This window comes from Equus caballus, chromosome 18 (assembly GCF_041296265.1).
Source record: "Equus caballus isolate H_3958 breed thoroughbred chromosome 18, TB-T2T, whole genome shotgun sequence".
Lineage (NCBI taxonomy): Eukaryota > Metazoa > Chordata > Mammalia > Perissodactyla > Equidae > Equus > Equus caballus.
The window spans coordinates 64,205,251-64,222,346 of record NC_091701.1 but is presented as its reverse complement, the minus strand read 5'-3'; the positions used below and the strand labels follow the sequence as shown (position 1 = coordinate 64,222,346).

At 42.7% G+C, this 17,096-nt stretch overlaps 1 protein-coding gene across 2 annotated transcripts in view; it reads right to left on the bottom strand.

The window, feature by feature from the left end:
• Nucleotides 1-8,895, bottom strand: part of ITGAV (integrin subunit alpha V) — an 84,535-nt gene extending 75,640 nt beyond the window's left edge. For both annotated transcript variants that reach the window (XM_023622166.2, XM_023622167.2), the window contains exon 1: nucleotides 8,401-8,895. In XM_023622166.2, the coding sequence (XP_023477934.1) occupies nucleotides 8,401-8,585 (185 nt within the window). In that variant the 5' untranslated portion in view covers nucleotides 8,586-8,895. The remainder of the gene's footprint in view (nucleotides 1-8,400) is intronic.
• Between the last annotated feature and the right edge of the window lie 8,201 nt (nucleotides 8,896-17,096).

Genomic DNA, 17,096 nt, shown 5'->3' with positions numbered 1-17,096 from the left:
AAGCAGGATTCAATTAGACACAAAAGGCCCTCGACAGATGCTATGGCCATTATCATTTCATTTCCTCCTTCAACACTGTCACTTAAAGTCTTCTAGCAAAGGAAACATGTACAACCGCATTTCACTTTTTTGTGCAATTATGGACAAGCCTCCATCTTAAATATGCAGTGCATTCATTTTACTTTTGTCAATTTCAATTTCATTCCGGCCGGGTGCTAGCTGCCAAATTACAGTCAAGAGCTGGCTGCATGAATTGCCAGGTTACAGGAATCCTCCTCTCTGACACTCATCTGAAAACTCCATACTCAAAATAAAGAAAAAACTCCCAACCAAACCACACCCTGTTTAATAAAGCTTTATGCAGTCATATTTGGCATCAGTAAAACACCAACGCTAGCCCTCTCATCACAGCCAAATGGCCCCGGGTAAGAAATCAACTTAGTTTTCATTCAGCAAGAAGCTTTTGTAAGAAAAAAAAATTAGGCTATGAATAAGAGCACCCTCCTCTCCCATGAATGAGAGCAGCCCGTTGTCATCACATGGTCCTTTTCCACCGCACAGCTGGGTAACAGCTAAATTACATATATATACATTTTTACGAAATTTTTCATTTCAACAGGTAAAAAAGTTGACCATGAAACTTCCCCCTTCATCTGAATTAAATTATTTTTGAGTGCATGATGGAGAAAAAGAATATTTCCGACAAGTGTACTTTTCAGGGTTTACACCTGAAAAGGCAGGGGGCCATTCCTGCAGTGGTCCTAATAAGCATAATACAAGCACAGGTATACATATGATTTTAGGGTTGTGGATAATGGCCAGGATCCAGGAGATTGGGAGAGGAGAGCTAGTTCTCAGAATTTGTCTAGAAACCTACAAGCCAAATTAATTTCTGGAATGTCATCGCATAGCGCATTACACAATCTTCTATAATTTTTTGTCAAAGCTATTCTTCCCACTCCACAATAAATTGCTTCCTTGAATTCAGGGGACTCTAATTCATCTTTGTACCTGCCACATAATAAAAGCTTAAGGAAAGTTTTATAAATTCATAGCTGAGTAGCAATTCAAGAGCAAGAGGTCTTAATCTTAAAATAGCCATATAGCATAAATAAGCCATTTCCACTGTCCCTGACCCCTGAACACGGAAATCATCTTCTATTAAACATCCAATTATTTAAGTTATCCTTACAGTAACTTCTTTATTTTGGATCTCACATACTTTCTTTACTTGGCACTGTAACACAGAGAGGGCTGGGAAGTTATTAGCACACGCCGGCTTCCGCAAAGACAGAGAAAAAGGGCACAGTAGGAGAGCTCTGAATGAAAACTGTGCTCTCTTGGCAGCAGAGAGCTCGAGTTCCCTGGATAAGACCAGGAACAAGGCTGCTGCTTTTCATCAGACCATGTGCACGTCACGGGCATGTAAGGATGGTAATCGGAGGTACTAATATGGGAGTGCATCGAGTTTTCCTAAACATACCTTCATGTGCAGTCTTGCACATTGGTGAAATGCCACAGAAATGGTAGAATAACAGAAAAGGAATGTGGGAGCACTGTCGATTTCTAAATCCTAGATTAATGGAGGAAGAGAAACTGAGGAATAAAGTTCTTTGTCTAAAATGTCAACATGATATTTAAGCTACTTTTAAGAGCATTATAGAAAGTTTTTCAAAGAGAAAAATGGAGAGATGGAGAAAGTAAAATTGCATTAGACAAATGTTAAAGTCTTAAGAGAGAGTTGTGTAGAGAAAAATGAAATATTTGTATAGAATAAAGGGTACAGGATGGTAAAAAGTACTACATGAGAAAATTAAGGAATATAAAAGCAACACATACTATAGAAACAAAAGCCTCTCTCAGTGTGTTGGGAGGGTAAATTTTGCGTCATGTCGGGTTTTTCTGCCACAATAACAAAAAAATCCTGTTAATGAAATGCTTTATAAAAAATTAAATAATTGCTACTCAAAGTTCATCTAAGAATATCTAATGAATGTCTCCAACAGCTTAATCAAAATAAGAGAAGTGAGAGACCAGAAAAACAATGTTTGCAAAACAAGCAGTATTGTCTAAAGGACATAGTTTGGGACCAAAGGTTACAATCACCATAGAAATCAATGGAGAAAGTCACTTGAAATCTCATAGCCTCAGTTTCCTCTTCTATTGAAAGGAGATAACAATGCCCACAGTAATCACCCAAAAAAGAAATTTTCTGAGCATGGATAGTAGATAAAAGCAAATTTAGAAAAGCTGAAAGGACTATAAAAATACAAGATGATAGCATTGGAACTAGAAACAACAATCAATAAAATACTCCCTAATAAAGTAGGAAACCTAAAAATTAAAATCTGTTTTTAAATGGGCTTTTCTCACACAACCAGAAGGACCTACAACTAGAATATACAACTATGTACTGGGGTGGCTTTGGGGAGAAGAAGAAGAAAGAAAAAAAAAAAGAAGATTGGCAACAGATGGTAGCTCAGGTGCCAATCTTTAAAAAAATAAAATAAAAAATAAAAGGGCTTTTCTTTCCTCGGTTCTCTGGAAGAGCCATTAATTAACTCAAACGCAAGAGCTCAAGAGAAAAAAAAGAGAAGGGTAGAAAACAGTTGGCTTGCCCACTTCCTGACAATGGTGGAGATTGGGGAAGATACACAGGGTTAGTTGAGGCTGACAAAGATTTTACTGATTATTAGCCTTGAAAATCTGAAGCTCAGCAACTTAGTTTCACAAGCCTGCAACTTTCTCCTGACAGATTCCAACTCCCTCCAAAAGGTTTGCCCAAGAACAAAATCAGGATCCCCATCCTCACCACTCTTTAAATGACTTGAGACATTTCCATTAAATGACTTCAAAATTAAGGTTTATCTACATGAGCCGGCTATTAGTATTCAAAAAGATAAAGGGCAGAGTGTGTGTTGGGGGAGGGAAGTGAGGGAGAAAGGAGAGAGAGAGGACGGAATGATGGAGGGGAGGGAGGGGGGAAGAGACAGAGGAGGGAGGGAAGGAGAGAAAGGAGAGACAGGGAGGGAAAGGCAGAAGAAGGGGAGTGAGAGAGAGACAGAGACAGAGACAGACTAGAGGATGAGAGAAACCAGCCAGGAGGATGTAGCACTTCCCCTCCAAAGTGCCCTGTAAGGGCCGGCGCTTCAGGGCACGTGACCTTGACTACCAAGGAGAGGTGACCAGCCAAACAATGACAAGTACATATTTTTAAACCCTCCAAATGAAGTAAGTCATTTGGCTGCTTTCAGCACCGACTTCTCCAAGATAAAGCATCTTTAATATATTTGGCTGACCGGGCTGACCAGTGAGACTTCACCCAAAGGAACTTCTGAAAAATTATCATGTACTGCACCAATGTAGAAAGAAATGTGTATAAAATAGTGTTGAATGTTATTTCAGGGCTATAATTCCAGTTTTAGATTTACTTTTCATTAAAACAAAAAATGCTAGAGTCAACATTTATATGATGTGAAACAGCTGCAGTGAACTATAAATTCTAAACTATAAATTCTATGCATTTTCCTTTCTCTTTTATAATGTCCTATAAAATTTGGGCCTTAATCAGGAGTAATCAACATAGGATTTGCTTTCTAAATAATAAGGCTATAGTCTATGCATGTATATTATTTATGAGAAGAAATAAGAACCAATATAGCCAGAGACACACTAAGTTCGAGAAAATGAGGGGCCAGCCCAGTGATGTAGTGGTTAAGTTCACGTGTCCCACTTGGCAGTCCAGGGTTCTCCAGCACCTGGGGGTTCAGATCCCGGGCACGGAGCTATACACCACTCATCATGCCATGCTATGGTGGTGTCCCCACATACAAAATAGAGGAAGACTGGCATAGATGTTAGCTCAGGGCCAATCTTCCTCACCAAAAAAAAAAAAGAAAGAAAACAAAAGAAAAGTAAAACAAAGAAAATGAGCTGGCGTCATTTTGTAAACGGTTGTGAAGATGGTTACAAGGGTGAGGGGAGAAATGGTCCACGAGCTTTTAAAAGTATACGCAGATTGGGACAGACTGAAAGGGGCCTTCATCGCAGGTTAAGCAGTTTGGACTTTCTCTGGCCATGGGAACATTTTTGAAGACATGTTAGCAGCAGAATACCTGGATCAAAAAGATGTTTCAGAAAGATAAAACTATTAGAAACATCTAAGATGTTTTGCAGGTCTAAGAGCCAAATGATAGGAAGAGGATGAGAGCCTGAGTTCACGGACCACACTTGTGATGACTGGGCTTAAATAAGGAGGTCAAAGTAGAAGTGGAAAGCAAAGACGGATGCAAGAAACACTAACAAGGAAGTCTTTCTAGGACCTTCTGCCTGGTGACTAATCACTGACTAATATTAGGAGAGCACAGTAGGAGAGACAAAGAAAAATAGAAAATGAGAAGGAGGAATATGAAATGATTTCCAGGGCGACAGAGAAAATGATAACACCATTAATAGAAACAGAGGTGCAACTGACATCACTTGGTGAAAAAGAGTTCATTTTTAATCAAGTTGAGGTAAGATGGGCCAGACAAGGAAAAATGCCCCCCGGGCTGCTGGAGGATGAAGTGAGAGGTCTCCTTCTAGGTCTAAGCAGCAAGCAGGGCAGCAACTATGTTTTAAAAGTTCTCCAGAGGTTGCAAATAGGAACTCAGGATTGAGAACCAGCAAACATTCTGCAGGACCTTCTGCGACCAGGGAACACTTGCTCACACCTGTTACCCCTGTCTCTGGGGTCACAGGAACACTTCAAGTAACTGTAAATAAGGCTCCATTAGTGTTTAATAGGGAAAAAGGCAAGAATTCTAATACAGTGTTGGTCATTATAGCATTATTTAAAAGTAAATATATATGAGATGGGGCTGGCCCCATGGCCGAGTGGTTGAGTCCACGCGCTCCGCTGCAGGCGGCCCAGTGTTTCGTTGGTTCGAATCTTGGGCGCGGACATGGCACTGCTCGTCAAACCACAGTGAGGCAGCGTCCCACCTGCCACAACTAGAAGGACCCACAACGAAGAATATACAACTATGTACTGGGGGGCTTTGGGGAGAAAAAGGAAAAAAATTAAAAAATCTAAAAAAAAAAAGTAAATATATATGTGAAATGAGAACTGTATAATAATAATATATTTGAGGAATAAATAAGAAAATTGTTCGGTTATTTTCTTGTTAAAAATTTAAAATTTGAACATAAAAATTAAACGGAATTTGAATTTCATACCCTCTGCCTTTTGATCCTGCCCCCCCTACCCCAACCAACCCACTCAAACAACCAAAGACTGTACCATCCTCTAGCCTCAGTTCCCGCAACTGTAAGAAAGAATTTATCTGCTTCCCTACTTCCCCTGGCAGTTTGAGCGATAGACGAAAGATATCCTAAGTAAAAGTGCTTTGTAAATTATGAAATAGGTTAACCAGTGTAAGATATCATTATCACAATTAAACTTAGGGTGCAATTTTTAGTTTGTCCAATTATTCTCCACCAGAAAAATATGACTTTACTTCTTGGCCTGTATATGATCTTTAAATTTTATGTAATTTAAATTTTTTGGCAATATGGCTACCATAAATTAACACATAACAGGAAAAAATAGAACACTGATTTTTCATAATTTTTTTTTTTTTTGAGGAAGATTAGCCCTGAGCTAACATCTGCTGCCAATTCTTCTCTTTTTTGCTGAGGAAGACTGGCCCTGAGCTAACTTCCGTGCCCATCTTTCTCTACTTTCTATGTGGGATGCCTGCCACAGCATGGATTAACAAGAGGTGCGTAAGTCCACAATTGGGATCCGAATCGGCAAACCCAGGGCCCCCAAAACAGAATGTGCGAACTTAACTGCTGCACAACCGGGCTGGCCTCCACTTTTCATAATTTTTAAATCATTATTTTTGTGACTTTCCACTTCGAACCTAAGACTCATTTCTGGAGAGATTTTCTTGAGGAGTCACCTTAATATTTTTGCTAGTACTTTATTTTTCCCTCTCTTTGACAAACATTGATTCATTAGTTTTCACAACAAAATGGAAATAGTTCAATAACAATTTTCTATAATAACAAAAATGAGACCTAAAACAATTCCCCAGCTTGCTGGAGGGATCTGGACACCTCTGGAAACCAGAAGCAGCAAGGAGAGACTGCGCCACCTGTGCTTCCTCATTAATCCAGGCACCTTCCTTCAGAAGAAAGGCATCTTTAATTAGCAAACCCTTCCTATAATGTGGATTTTTTCCTTTTTTTTTTTCCTTTAGAAGTTTATGATCACACCAAATAACAACAGTAAGCAGCTGGTAATATTATACATGGCATCCCCATGTACCTTGGATTTCAATGCCTGCTAAATTTAAAAGTACCTTTTTACAAAATTAAGCATAATTTTGCATTTATCTTTGTTAAATCTGAAAAGTTCAGTAAGTAGAAATCTTTGTTTTAAAAGAATCTCATAGTTGATTTCTATTTTTTAAGTTAGGCTATATCTAGAGCTCACAAGTCTATCAATAACAAAGTCACCGAGGAAGATTTCAAAATATTACGTGAAACCAAACCAAGTTCAATTTTACCTTACTCTGACGGCCCACATGGGAGGTCATGCAAACCTGTGAGGTCACAGTATATTCAACAACTACAGTGACTAATCCAGGATGAGCCATCCAGCCTCAGAACCAAAAATAGTGAGTATCTTACGCCAACAGTTCAATATCACTACATCTTTCATGGTAAAAACACGTAAAGTTTATCATCTTGTCACACTCAGTAGTGTGACATCTCAGAGGGTTGCTACAGAATCCAGAGCAACATCTACAAAACACTCCATCAACTCAAGTATCTTCAGTGCTAACTCTTGCTACTTTAAGTACTAATTCTTGACAATAAATATTTGCAAAATTATTAGAATTTCTGTACAAATTAAGTCTAAAAGAGCACCCCTGGGACAACTAAAATCCTCTGCACCATAAAGGCATAAGCTTAAAAATACCTGGAAACAAAAATTTTTTAAATAACAGATAAGGCTGGCAAATGATTAAATCAAATGAGAAGGTGGTAAATGTTGCCAAATTTAATGATTATTTGTATCGTTTTGGAAAATATGTATTCAGGTCTCACAGAAAGCACTGAAGCTGCAAACAAACAAAACTGAGTTCACTACAGAAAACTGTCTAGTTTCCACTACTAACTGCTTCCAACCTATTTATTGCTGCAAAGGTTGTCACAAAAATGAATGACATTCAGCAACATTCAGAAAGAAGATAAGAATAAATCCTGCTGAATGTTCTAACAGTCACGGAAAAATATTTAGATCATCCTCAAACTAGGCATGTGTGAAGTGGAAAAACGGTCCTATCTAAGCACCGACCATGAAAATTATCCTCTCTCCCCGCAAAAAACAAAACCCTAAAATCTAGAGAAAATTTAGAAACAAAAATATGTTGTTAGAATTTCTAAGAGCTTAGAAAGAACCCTAAGAAGAGTTCTCCCACTTGAAAACAAGATTTAAACATCAGAAGACAGCCAGTAAACACTTATTAAATCAGTATTTCTAACGCTAACTTGGGGGTGGGGTGGTGAGAATGATGTCAGCGTTCAGCAAAGTCAGAGACAATTTTTAATCCAATAATGACAATAACTCTGTGACAAATCCTAACGGTCTCTGCAACTCGAAACGTTGGCAATTTGAAAACATAATTGAATTCTTAAATACTGCAGTATTCAAACGACCTGTAGTGAGCGAAAACTCAGCGAACACCCTTGTTCTTTCTGAACAATGACCTAAATAATGAATCACTATAAAAAGAACAGATGACACATTCAATTCATCTGTTCACCCTCAAATGTGCATAGGTCTGACAGTCCCAGAGATAAGACACAATGAATTTACTACGACAGGATGGGCATTTTCGTCATCAGAATGTCTGGAAAAGGAGTAAATGAGGAGAAACAACCAGACTGAGAGGCGGAAAGAGTGGGGGAGGGCTTGTTTAGGGAGAGCAAAAAGGACGGGTGTCTAAGTCTGTGAAGCAGAAAAAAAGACTACCGGGAAGGCTCCCGGGGACCGGAGAAAAAGAAGTTCGGAGATGAAAGGGACCAGGTCCCGGCCAAGGGCGGGGGTCGCGGAGTCCCGCCCCACCAGCCTTTGTTGATTTCCCACTTTCCCCGAATTTGAAGCACAGGTCTGCTTCAAAGCTCTCCCTCGGAGGAGAAGAGAGGGGGAACTGGGTGGTGGGTGCCGAGGGGGTTCAGCTCCCCAAAATTTCATCCATCTAGAACCTAAACCACCCTGTGGGGGTTAGGGGGACAGACAGACAGAGCCCCCGATCTCCCCCAGGGATCTTTCCCAGTGGGGAGACGCAGGGTGGGTGCGCGCGGTGGGGGAGGAGGCCGACTCCCCTTCCAAGTGCGGCCACTTACGAAGACGCGCTGGGCACGAAGAAATCCACCGCGAAGCCGAAGTAACTTCCCTCGGGGCCGGAGTACTCGGCAGGACTGTCCACGTCCAGGTTGAAGGCGCCGCACAGAGGCAGCAGGAATCCGAGGAGAGGGAGCAGGAGGCGTCGGGGGCGAAAGCGCAGCGGCCGCGGCGGCGGAGAAGCCATCGCCGAAGTGCGCGCGGGGCGCCGAGCCCGGGGCCGCGGCCACCCCTCCCGGAGCGCTCGGTGCCCTCGGCCCGCCGCCTGCGCGCGCCGAGACTTGCCGGCCGCTCGCTCCCCGGCGGGTCCGGGACGGCGCCGGGGGAGGCAGGAGGGCTGAGCCTCGGAGCGGCCGCCCGGGAAGTGGGGCGCAGGGCGCGCGGGGCGGGGACAGCAGCGCGGGCGGCCCTTCGCCTCCCTCCGCTCGGCCGCTCCACGCAGCGTCTGGGGCTTGGGATAGCCGGGTGAGCGCCGCACCCCCGGCCTGAGTGCGGCCCCGGGCAGTGGGAGGAGGCCGAGCAGGGGGAGGAGCCGGCCCGGGAGGCCGGGCCGCCGCTCAGGAGGAAGTGGAGGAGGAGAGCCGGCCCCGGCCTGGGAGAGCCGAGCGCACTTCCGTGCGCGCTGCTGCCTCCCGGCCCGAGAGCGGGGCGCCGGGGCCGAGGCCCCAGACCCTCGGAGCCCCGGGCGGCCGCGGCGCTCCCTGACGAGGGCCTCAGACCCAGCCCCGGGGGATGGGCGGAGGGAGGCAGGGATGGTCCAGCGTCCCAGCCCGCCCTCGGCCACCCGAGCGCCAAGGGCACCCCACCTTCCCCGGTCCCGCTAGGAACTCCCGTGCGACTTTTGTTTAAAAATGAGGAAAGCTTTATCCGCTTCTCGTGTTTCTGCTGCTGAAACGCTTGGCAGGCTCTCACGAACGAAACTCTATAATTAATGGTTGTTTTCCTCCCCACCCTATCTCACACGCAAACACTGAACTTAATTATAAACTTCCAGGATGCTAGCACAGCCTCTTCCAGGCGAGTCGTGTTCAAGGCGAACTGCAGTGGTCCACGAAAGGACTAGCAAGGCAAAGAATCGGCAGTAATCGCTTCAAATCGTCAGACTAGTCGGAACATTGTTCTTAATTTATTAGCTCAAGTTGTATGATTTTGGATAACTAGATTTAGGACATTTGGCAGAAACATAATTTTCGAGTTGGAAGAAGGAATCTGCACCACTGAGATAAGGCCCTCTGGGGCATGCTTGCTGTTGGAGTGTCGCACCACGCCCAGGCCCCTGAGGGCTCCCTGAGAGACTTCCTTGGGGGCAGGAACCTTGACGTTTTTCTTGATACTCCCAAGTCCTAGCACCTTGCCAGGCAGATAGTAAGCAATCAATAAAATGTTGAATGAATGAATGGAGATGAAATGATGAGTAAGCTTTGCCCAGAGAAGTGACTTTCCCATATTGTGTATCACACGCTAAAGAATTTGGTGAACAAGACTGAAAGTACAAATGCTTTGTGTGGACTTTAAAAACCTTCAAGTACTAGAAGAGTAATTTCAAATTGTTTCCCTAAGTAGCTATTGAAACTCAATCACGGGCTGTACACCCCACCCCCACCCTCACCCCCGTGGCGCAGCGGTTACGTTGGCACATTCTGCTTCTACAGCCTGGTTCCCCATTTGGATCCCCGGTGGGGACCAGGCACTGCTTGTCAAGACATACTGTGTTTCAGTCTTCCCACATATAGAGTAGAGGAAGATGGGTAGGGATGTTAGCTCAGGGCCAGTCTTCCTCAGCAAAAAAGGAGGAGGATTGGTGGCAGATGTTAGCTCAGAGCTAATCTTCCTCAAAAAAAAAAAATTTAAAAATTACTATGTATATTACCCTAATAGCTCTTAATCCTGTAAAGGGACATGTATACAAATTGAAATGAAACATCTAATTTGAATTTATAGTACTTAATTGCATTATATATTTTGATTTTTAAATTTGACTAAAAGATATGCAGCAAACTCGTGGGCATGTTTTACAAGGCATGGTCCAGCACTTGCTTCAAGGAAATTACCACGTGAGACAGGCAATCCTACACAAGTACCTACGCACAGATACAAATGTACGTTTCTCCTCACGCTCTTCCCTGGTACACCCAAGAGGCTGGACGTATCTACGCATAAACCCAAAAGGTCTTTTATGCCTTAAAAGCCTGAGAACCACTCCCTTTGGAAATCCATCCAGATAGGGAGGGCGAAAGAGTGTGGAGGTTTGCACTCTGGCTTGGATCCAGTAAGCCCTCCTACTCCCCAGCTTCTGATCCAGGACAGAAGTTGAGCAGACCCAAGCTGGGGAGGGAAGAAAGAAATCCAGGGAAGGAAAGAAGTCAAAGCAATGGCAATACCCGTTGCCTACCAAAACCTGAGTGAACTCAGGACCACTTTTCCACTAGGAGACAGAGAACCGGCCTAACCCAGTGCCTGAAGGCACCCTGGGTTACGCCTGCGGGCATCTTTGTAATGGGGTAGTCCTGCATGAGCAGTCATCCACCCAGCGCCTTGCAAACTGAGGGAGTTTACTACAGTACAAATCAGTTCAGCCAGCGCTTATTCAGAATCCACGATGCGCTGGGGACTCCGTGCATGGGAGAGGGAAAAGCATATTTTATTCTACGGAAGAAAAGCTATGCCCCTCCCCCATTCCGGTGGCTCAACTGTTTAAACTACATTATAACAATTTCCCAACTTAAAAGAACTTCAAAATAGATCTACATTAAGTATAATCACTTTCTTTTTTCGTGAGGAAGATTGGCCCTGAGCTAACATCCGTGCCCGTCTTCCTCTACCTTATATGTGGGACGCCCGCCACAGCATGGTGTGCCAAGCGGTGCCATGTCCGCCCTGGGGATCCGAACCAGCGAACCCGGGCCGCCAAAGCCAACGGTGTAAACTTAACTGCTGTGCCACTGGGCCGGCCCCTAGAATCACTTTCTTACAGAGGAAATAAAATATTAGATAGAAAGAATTTTGACTTCGGATTTTACCCTCTACTCCTCTGTCCTTCAGTTAAAATCTCGATTCCATTGGTTCCTTTGAATTCAAGTGCCTGAGTTCAATTCCTGGCTTCACCAAGTGCTAGTCAGTTGTGTGACTCTGGGCAAATCACTCCAACCATTCTGCGCCTCAGTTTTCTCATCTGTAAAATGGAAATGATGACAGCACTTACCCCGTAGAACTGAACAGTACTTGTTGCTGTTGATACTTCTACTGTCCCTTTCCACAGTAGTCCTAGCAGCTTTGTAGGACTCTCACTGCACTCTCCTCATTCTCCTCGTACCTGTACCTTCAATGGCCATCATCAAACCAGAGGGCCGCTTGGCTTTGTCTCTGTACACAAAGCATCTCAGCCCAGTTAGCCTAGGATAACTTAAGGGGAATTTGAAATTTTCCTCTCTCAAAGAATGTCAAGGGAAACTCAGTTCATACCCCAGGGAAACTCTTCTGAAATCCCCTTCTACTCTCCATTTCACCAGAACCTTTAATCCGCTAAATCCAACCCTGCAGTGTTTCTTGCTGCTGCTTTCTCGTCAGACTCTTTCCTGTCTCTCCTCTTCCAGCTACTTCTTAGGGAGATGGATTGGGCCTCTCTGGCTTCATCCTCCCTCCCACCCCCACTCCCAGTGCTGCCTTCTCCTATCTGGTCTGTATCACAAAAGATCCCAGCCAGCACCCGGTGCTCCCTGGGTGGGTGGGAGAGAAGAGAAGGCAGGAGACTTGCCTCCTTTCTGGGCGTTGTTTGCTAAGCTACCCCTTCAGTGTTGGGCTTGTCCAGGTCTCCATCCTTGATCCACTGCATTTCTTGTTCCACACGTCCCCAGCACGGTATTATTTATCTTCATGCTCTCACCGCTCCCCACCCCACAAGCAGCTGTAGCCATGTTAACTTAATTAATTGCCATTTCCCCATAGGCCATCGTTGTTCACAGGGCTCTGCCTTCCTAGAAGACATTGGCCCTCCTGCTTACCACTTCCCCCAGCCTTCCTCCTCACCACAGACAAACCTACACAATGTCCTCTACGTGGCTATTTCCTCCTCTTCTTTCAAGAGTCTCTCAGGCATCCTCACGTCCTCCAGGAAGCCTTCTACTGCTTTTGTATCCTCCGAGCTCAACGCTGAGCTCCACAATGGAATCAATTCTACTGTCCAGAGACGTAATAATAACTACCATTTTTATTAAGCTTACCTATTATGTGCTGGGCACTGTGCTCAGCATTTTGGTACATGTTAAGTCATTTATTCATCATAAAACCCTATCAGGCAGGTTCTATTAGCCCCAAATTAAAGATAAAGAAACTGATTCTCTACGAGATTGAAAGATTTTTCCAAGGTCAGGAGGGTAGCCTGAGAGGCAGATTTTGAACATGTGATGGTCTAACTCCAAGCTCACAATCTTTAGTACTAGGTTGCTTTCACAATATGAAAATACATAATACAAAAATACAATAACAAAGATAAAACGGATATATTATATGCAAAGTGATCTGAAAATCTACTTAACAGATTAGGTTTATCTTTAATTAACCTGAATTTTTTATTTCATCATGTTTGCCAATAAAATAGTTTAATCAGATTTTATTACCGGTTGTATTTATCAAAACGTTCCACTAGCTTGGCAAGGTTTGTCCAAGAAGAAGTTATGAAAGGGTAACTGAACAATGCTTTCAGTAAAGATTAAAAATGGTCCTAATTGGGGCCGGCACAGTGGTGCAGCAGTTAAGTTCACAGGGCCCAGTTTCGCTTGCTGGTTTGGATCCCAGGCATGGACATACGCACCACTCATCAAGCCATTCTGTGGCTGGCATCCCATATAAAAAACAGAGGAAGATGGGCACAGATGTTAGCTCAGGGCCAATCTACCTCAGCAGAAAGAGGAAGATTGGTGGCGGATGTTAGCTTAGGGCTAATCTTCCTCAAAAAAAAAAAAGGGTCTTAATCTATTAAAGTTTTACTATGAAGAAAATAGTCATAAGTGAATATTTCATGGGGTTAATATGAAAGAGCAGAGACAATTTTGTACGTGTATTCCCTCTGCTAATCTCTTCTCATCTCCTGACACCCATATGCTTGTGGGTAAGGAAGGGAGCTGGTGATGATCTCCAAGGTCTTTCCCATCCTGAGAGCCTGGGGCCTCAGTGACCTCCGAGGAGTAACCAGGCTGGTTGTTGATAGCCGCCATGAAACGGAGTCACCTGGTCCTGTTCAAATATCCTTCCCCCACATTAGGTAGAACAACAACGTCCGCTGAAGATAAACTGGCTCATATCCATGAAGACTGCAGATGAGAAAAGGAAATGTTTCTCATCCTCATGTATAGGCTTAATCCTCATCATTCTATTTTCTTATCAGTAGGAAATCAAGATCAGACACTCCTTCAGATCAGACACTCCTTCCCCATGCTAGGAAAAGTTCGTTACAGATTTAATAAGTTTCAGATAAATGTTGGGGAAAATGTGAAAATATCTTAGTTCCCTTCTTTAAGGAACAAGATGTAGATAACTAATCTTTTGAAGTTTCAAAAACAAAAATGCAACTCTTTTCTCCTGTCTCGTTTTTGTTTTTAAATGGGTTTAATTGAAAAGGACTATTGCGTAACAGAAATATTTACTATCCAGGAAGTTTCTTTTGATTTTTTCCCCTCAGGACTGATTATGTTGATAAGGCAAAGAAAATAAGTCCTGTCTTTTATCTCCATCTTGATTAATAAATAACATTTCACTTTCTGAATATCTCTTTTCTCTCCAACATGCTTTCAGTTTACTCATTTCACTTATACAATCTGGTCTTAAAATTTTCATCTCTTTTCTTCTCTTTCTTGTTTTTTTTTTTTGCTGAGGAAGATTAGCCCTGCAGTAACATCCGTTGCCAATCTTCCTCTTTTTTTGCTGAGGAAGATTAGCCCTGGGCTAACATCTATGCCAATCTTTTGCTATTTTGTATGTGGGTCACTGCCACAGCATGGCTGACAAGTGGTATAGGTCCACGCCCAGGATCCAACACTGAACCTGGGCCACCAAGGTGGAGTGCAACAAACTTAACCACTAGGCCACAGGGCTTGCTCCTCTTCTTTTCTTTTTAATACCATGAGACTTAAAGATCAAACTGAAAAGATCATATTGATTACTTTTGTATAAAAATCCTAAAAATGTAACATGTATGAATGCCACAACTGAAAATTAATAATGCCATCACTACATAACCTCAAATGTGGAGAGAAAGTCAGTAGATTAAGAAACCATACATAAAGCATCTTGTTTCTATTGGGGTCAAACTTATATTTTAAATATCCGGCCATATTTCCTCCTAGAGATGTACATTTATTGAGCACTTCCTTTGCGGTCCCTTTTCAAACAATCTTTCAGGGTTTGAATAACCTATGATAGAAGATACCCTAGAAATCTGAGGTTCAAAGTACCAAAATAGAAATCATGACACAAGGTAACTTTCTCGCCTGTGAATAGGAGAAGAAGCGCTTGGAATTCTGGGCCTGAAGGGAGCAGAGCACCTTGGGCAGGAAGCTTCTGTCAGGCCAGCACCCGTGCAGGTCCCCTCCAGGCTTACAAATATGCCACGCTCACCACTTCCTCTGTGCCTCTGTTCCTACGCTTCTTTTTACCTCAGCCTGGAATATCATCCTTTCACCCGCTCTCTCATCCCAATTCCACCCAGACTTCAGTGTTCAGCTCAAGACTCATCTTCTCCAGGGAGCTTCACGTGACCTCATTTTCCCCCTTCTCTTTAAAATGGCCTGTATTTCCGTCTACTCCACTCACGAGTTAGCATTTCATTATCTTGTATTTATTTCCTGGTGCTTTGGACAGTAATTGAATATAATTCTGTTTAATACTCGTCCTTGATGTTTTCAGGCATCTTAGTACATTTTTCCCTAGTGAAATGATCAGTTCCTTAAAAATAGGAGCTATGTTTTCTTAATTTATATATTCTCCCATAACATTCAATACGGTCCTGAATTTATATTTAAAAAAATCACAGAGAACTTGTTGATGAATTGTCTGTAAACTGTATGAGAAAAGCAAACATGTGGATCTTTTTTCCCTCCAGCTTTATTGAGGTATAATTGACAAAATTGTAATGAACATGCTGATCTTATCCATTATGAACTGTACAGCGCCCAGCACAGTTCATATTGAATAGCAGGAAACCAAGAAGTATTTGTTGAAGGAGAAGTGCATGAATGTATGAACAAAAAAGCAATTGTCACCTTTATAAATTAGCACATGAAGGTAATAACTCAATAAACATTCTTGCGTAAAGAATGACTGAATATGTACTTTTCAAGAAGTAGAAAAGCCCAAGAATATCGAGCAGATTCATTTGATGGCTAGCAAAGAAATAAGATTAAACTATTAACTTCATCTAGAATAGTCTTTCTAAGTTTTTGTAGCTGTTTTCATCCTTTATTGCAACTTGGGTTTAGAGTGCGGGGTTTATGAAGGAGATAAAAATTAATCATGAATAGCCAGAAACGGCCTGTGCCCTCCTGCAGTTCTCTACCTCTCACCGTGAAAAACCACTGTGCTCTAAAGATAGCCATTCTTTTTTTTTCCTTTCCTTTTCTTCTTCTTTTTTCTTTTTTTATTGCTGAGGAAGATTTGCCCTGAGCTAACATCTGTGGCCAGTCTTCCTCTTTTTGTATGTGAGCCCCCATCACAGCGTGGCCACTGACAGACAAATGGTGTAGGTCCATACCCAGAAACCAGGCCTGGGCCAGCAAAGCAGAACGTGCCGAACCTAACCACTAGGCCACCAGGGCTGGCCTGAGATAGGCATTCTTTACTTCAAGGATATGGGTGGTGGTTTGGGAATTTCTCTGCAAGTGATCAACATGTTGTAAAAATGTAAAAGGAAAATTATGTCTATTATTCCATTTCAGCTAATTAAAGATTACCGCATCCTCTTATTATAACTACTTAAGAGGATTTAATTTGTTTTAAAGGCTTGAAGTGTTGATGTGTGCTCAAAATAGATCACATTTCTCAGAACAGCACTTATACCACAAGAAAATCCATGTTTGGAAGAGGGTAAGGCTCTCCAAGCTACTCTTCTATCACTGAAAAGTCAAATGAGAGGCTTAGCTATAGAAAGCAAAGTATTTGTGGTATATTCAGAATTAGCAACTACATTTAAAAAATAATACATTAAAAAAGTCTCTATGGGGGCTGGCCCTGTGGCCAAGTGGTTAAAAGTTCAGCGTGCTCTGCTTTGGTGGCCCAGGTTTCAGGGTTCAGACCCTGCGTGCAGACCTATACTGCTTGTCAGCCATGCTGTGGCGGCGTCCCACATGTAAGCAGAGGAAGGCTGGCACAGATGTTAGCTTAGGGCTAATCTTCCTCAAGTAAAAAAAGAGGAGGATTGGCAACAGATGCTAGCTCACAGCAGATCTTCCTCGCCAAAAAAAAAAAAGTCTCTATGGTTATTTATGTCATGAGTCATAAAAGGAATCATGCGGTATAATTTAAAATGTTTCTGGCACTTCATAAATGATTGCTAATACTTTCCTCCTGCTAATCATTTTGCATAAATGTAGCCTTGTGGTACTGGAGATGAGAAACCAAAACTTCTAACTCTTTTTTCCTTCAGATTTATGATAAAGTAAACACTCATAGCCAGAAGATCTTTAAAAACTATAGCCTACAAAGTTAC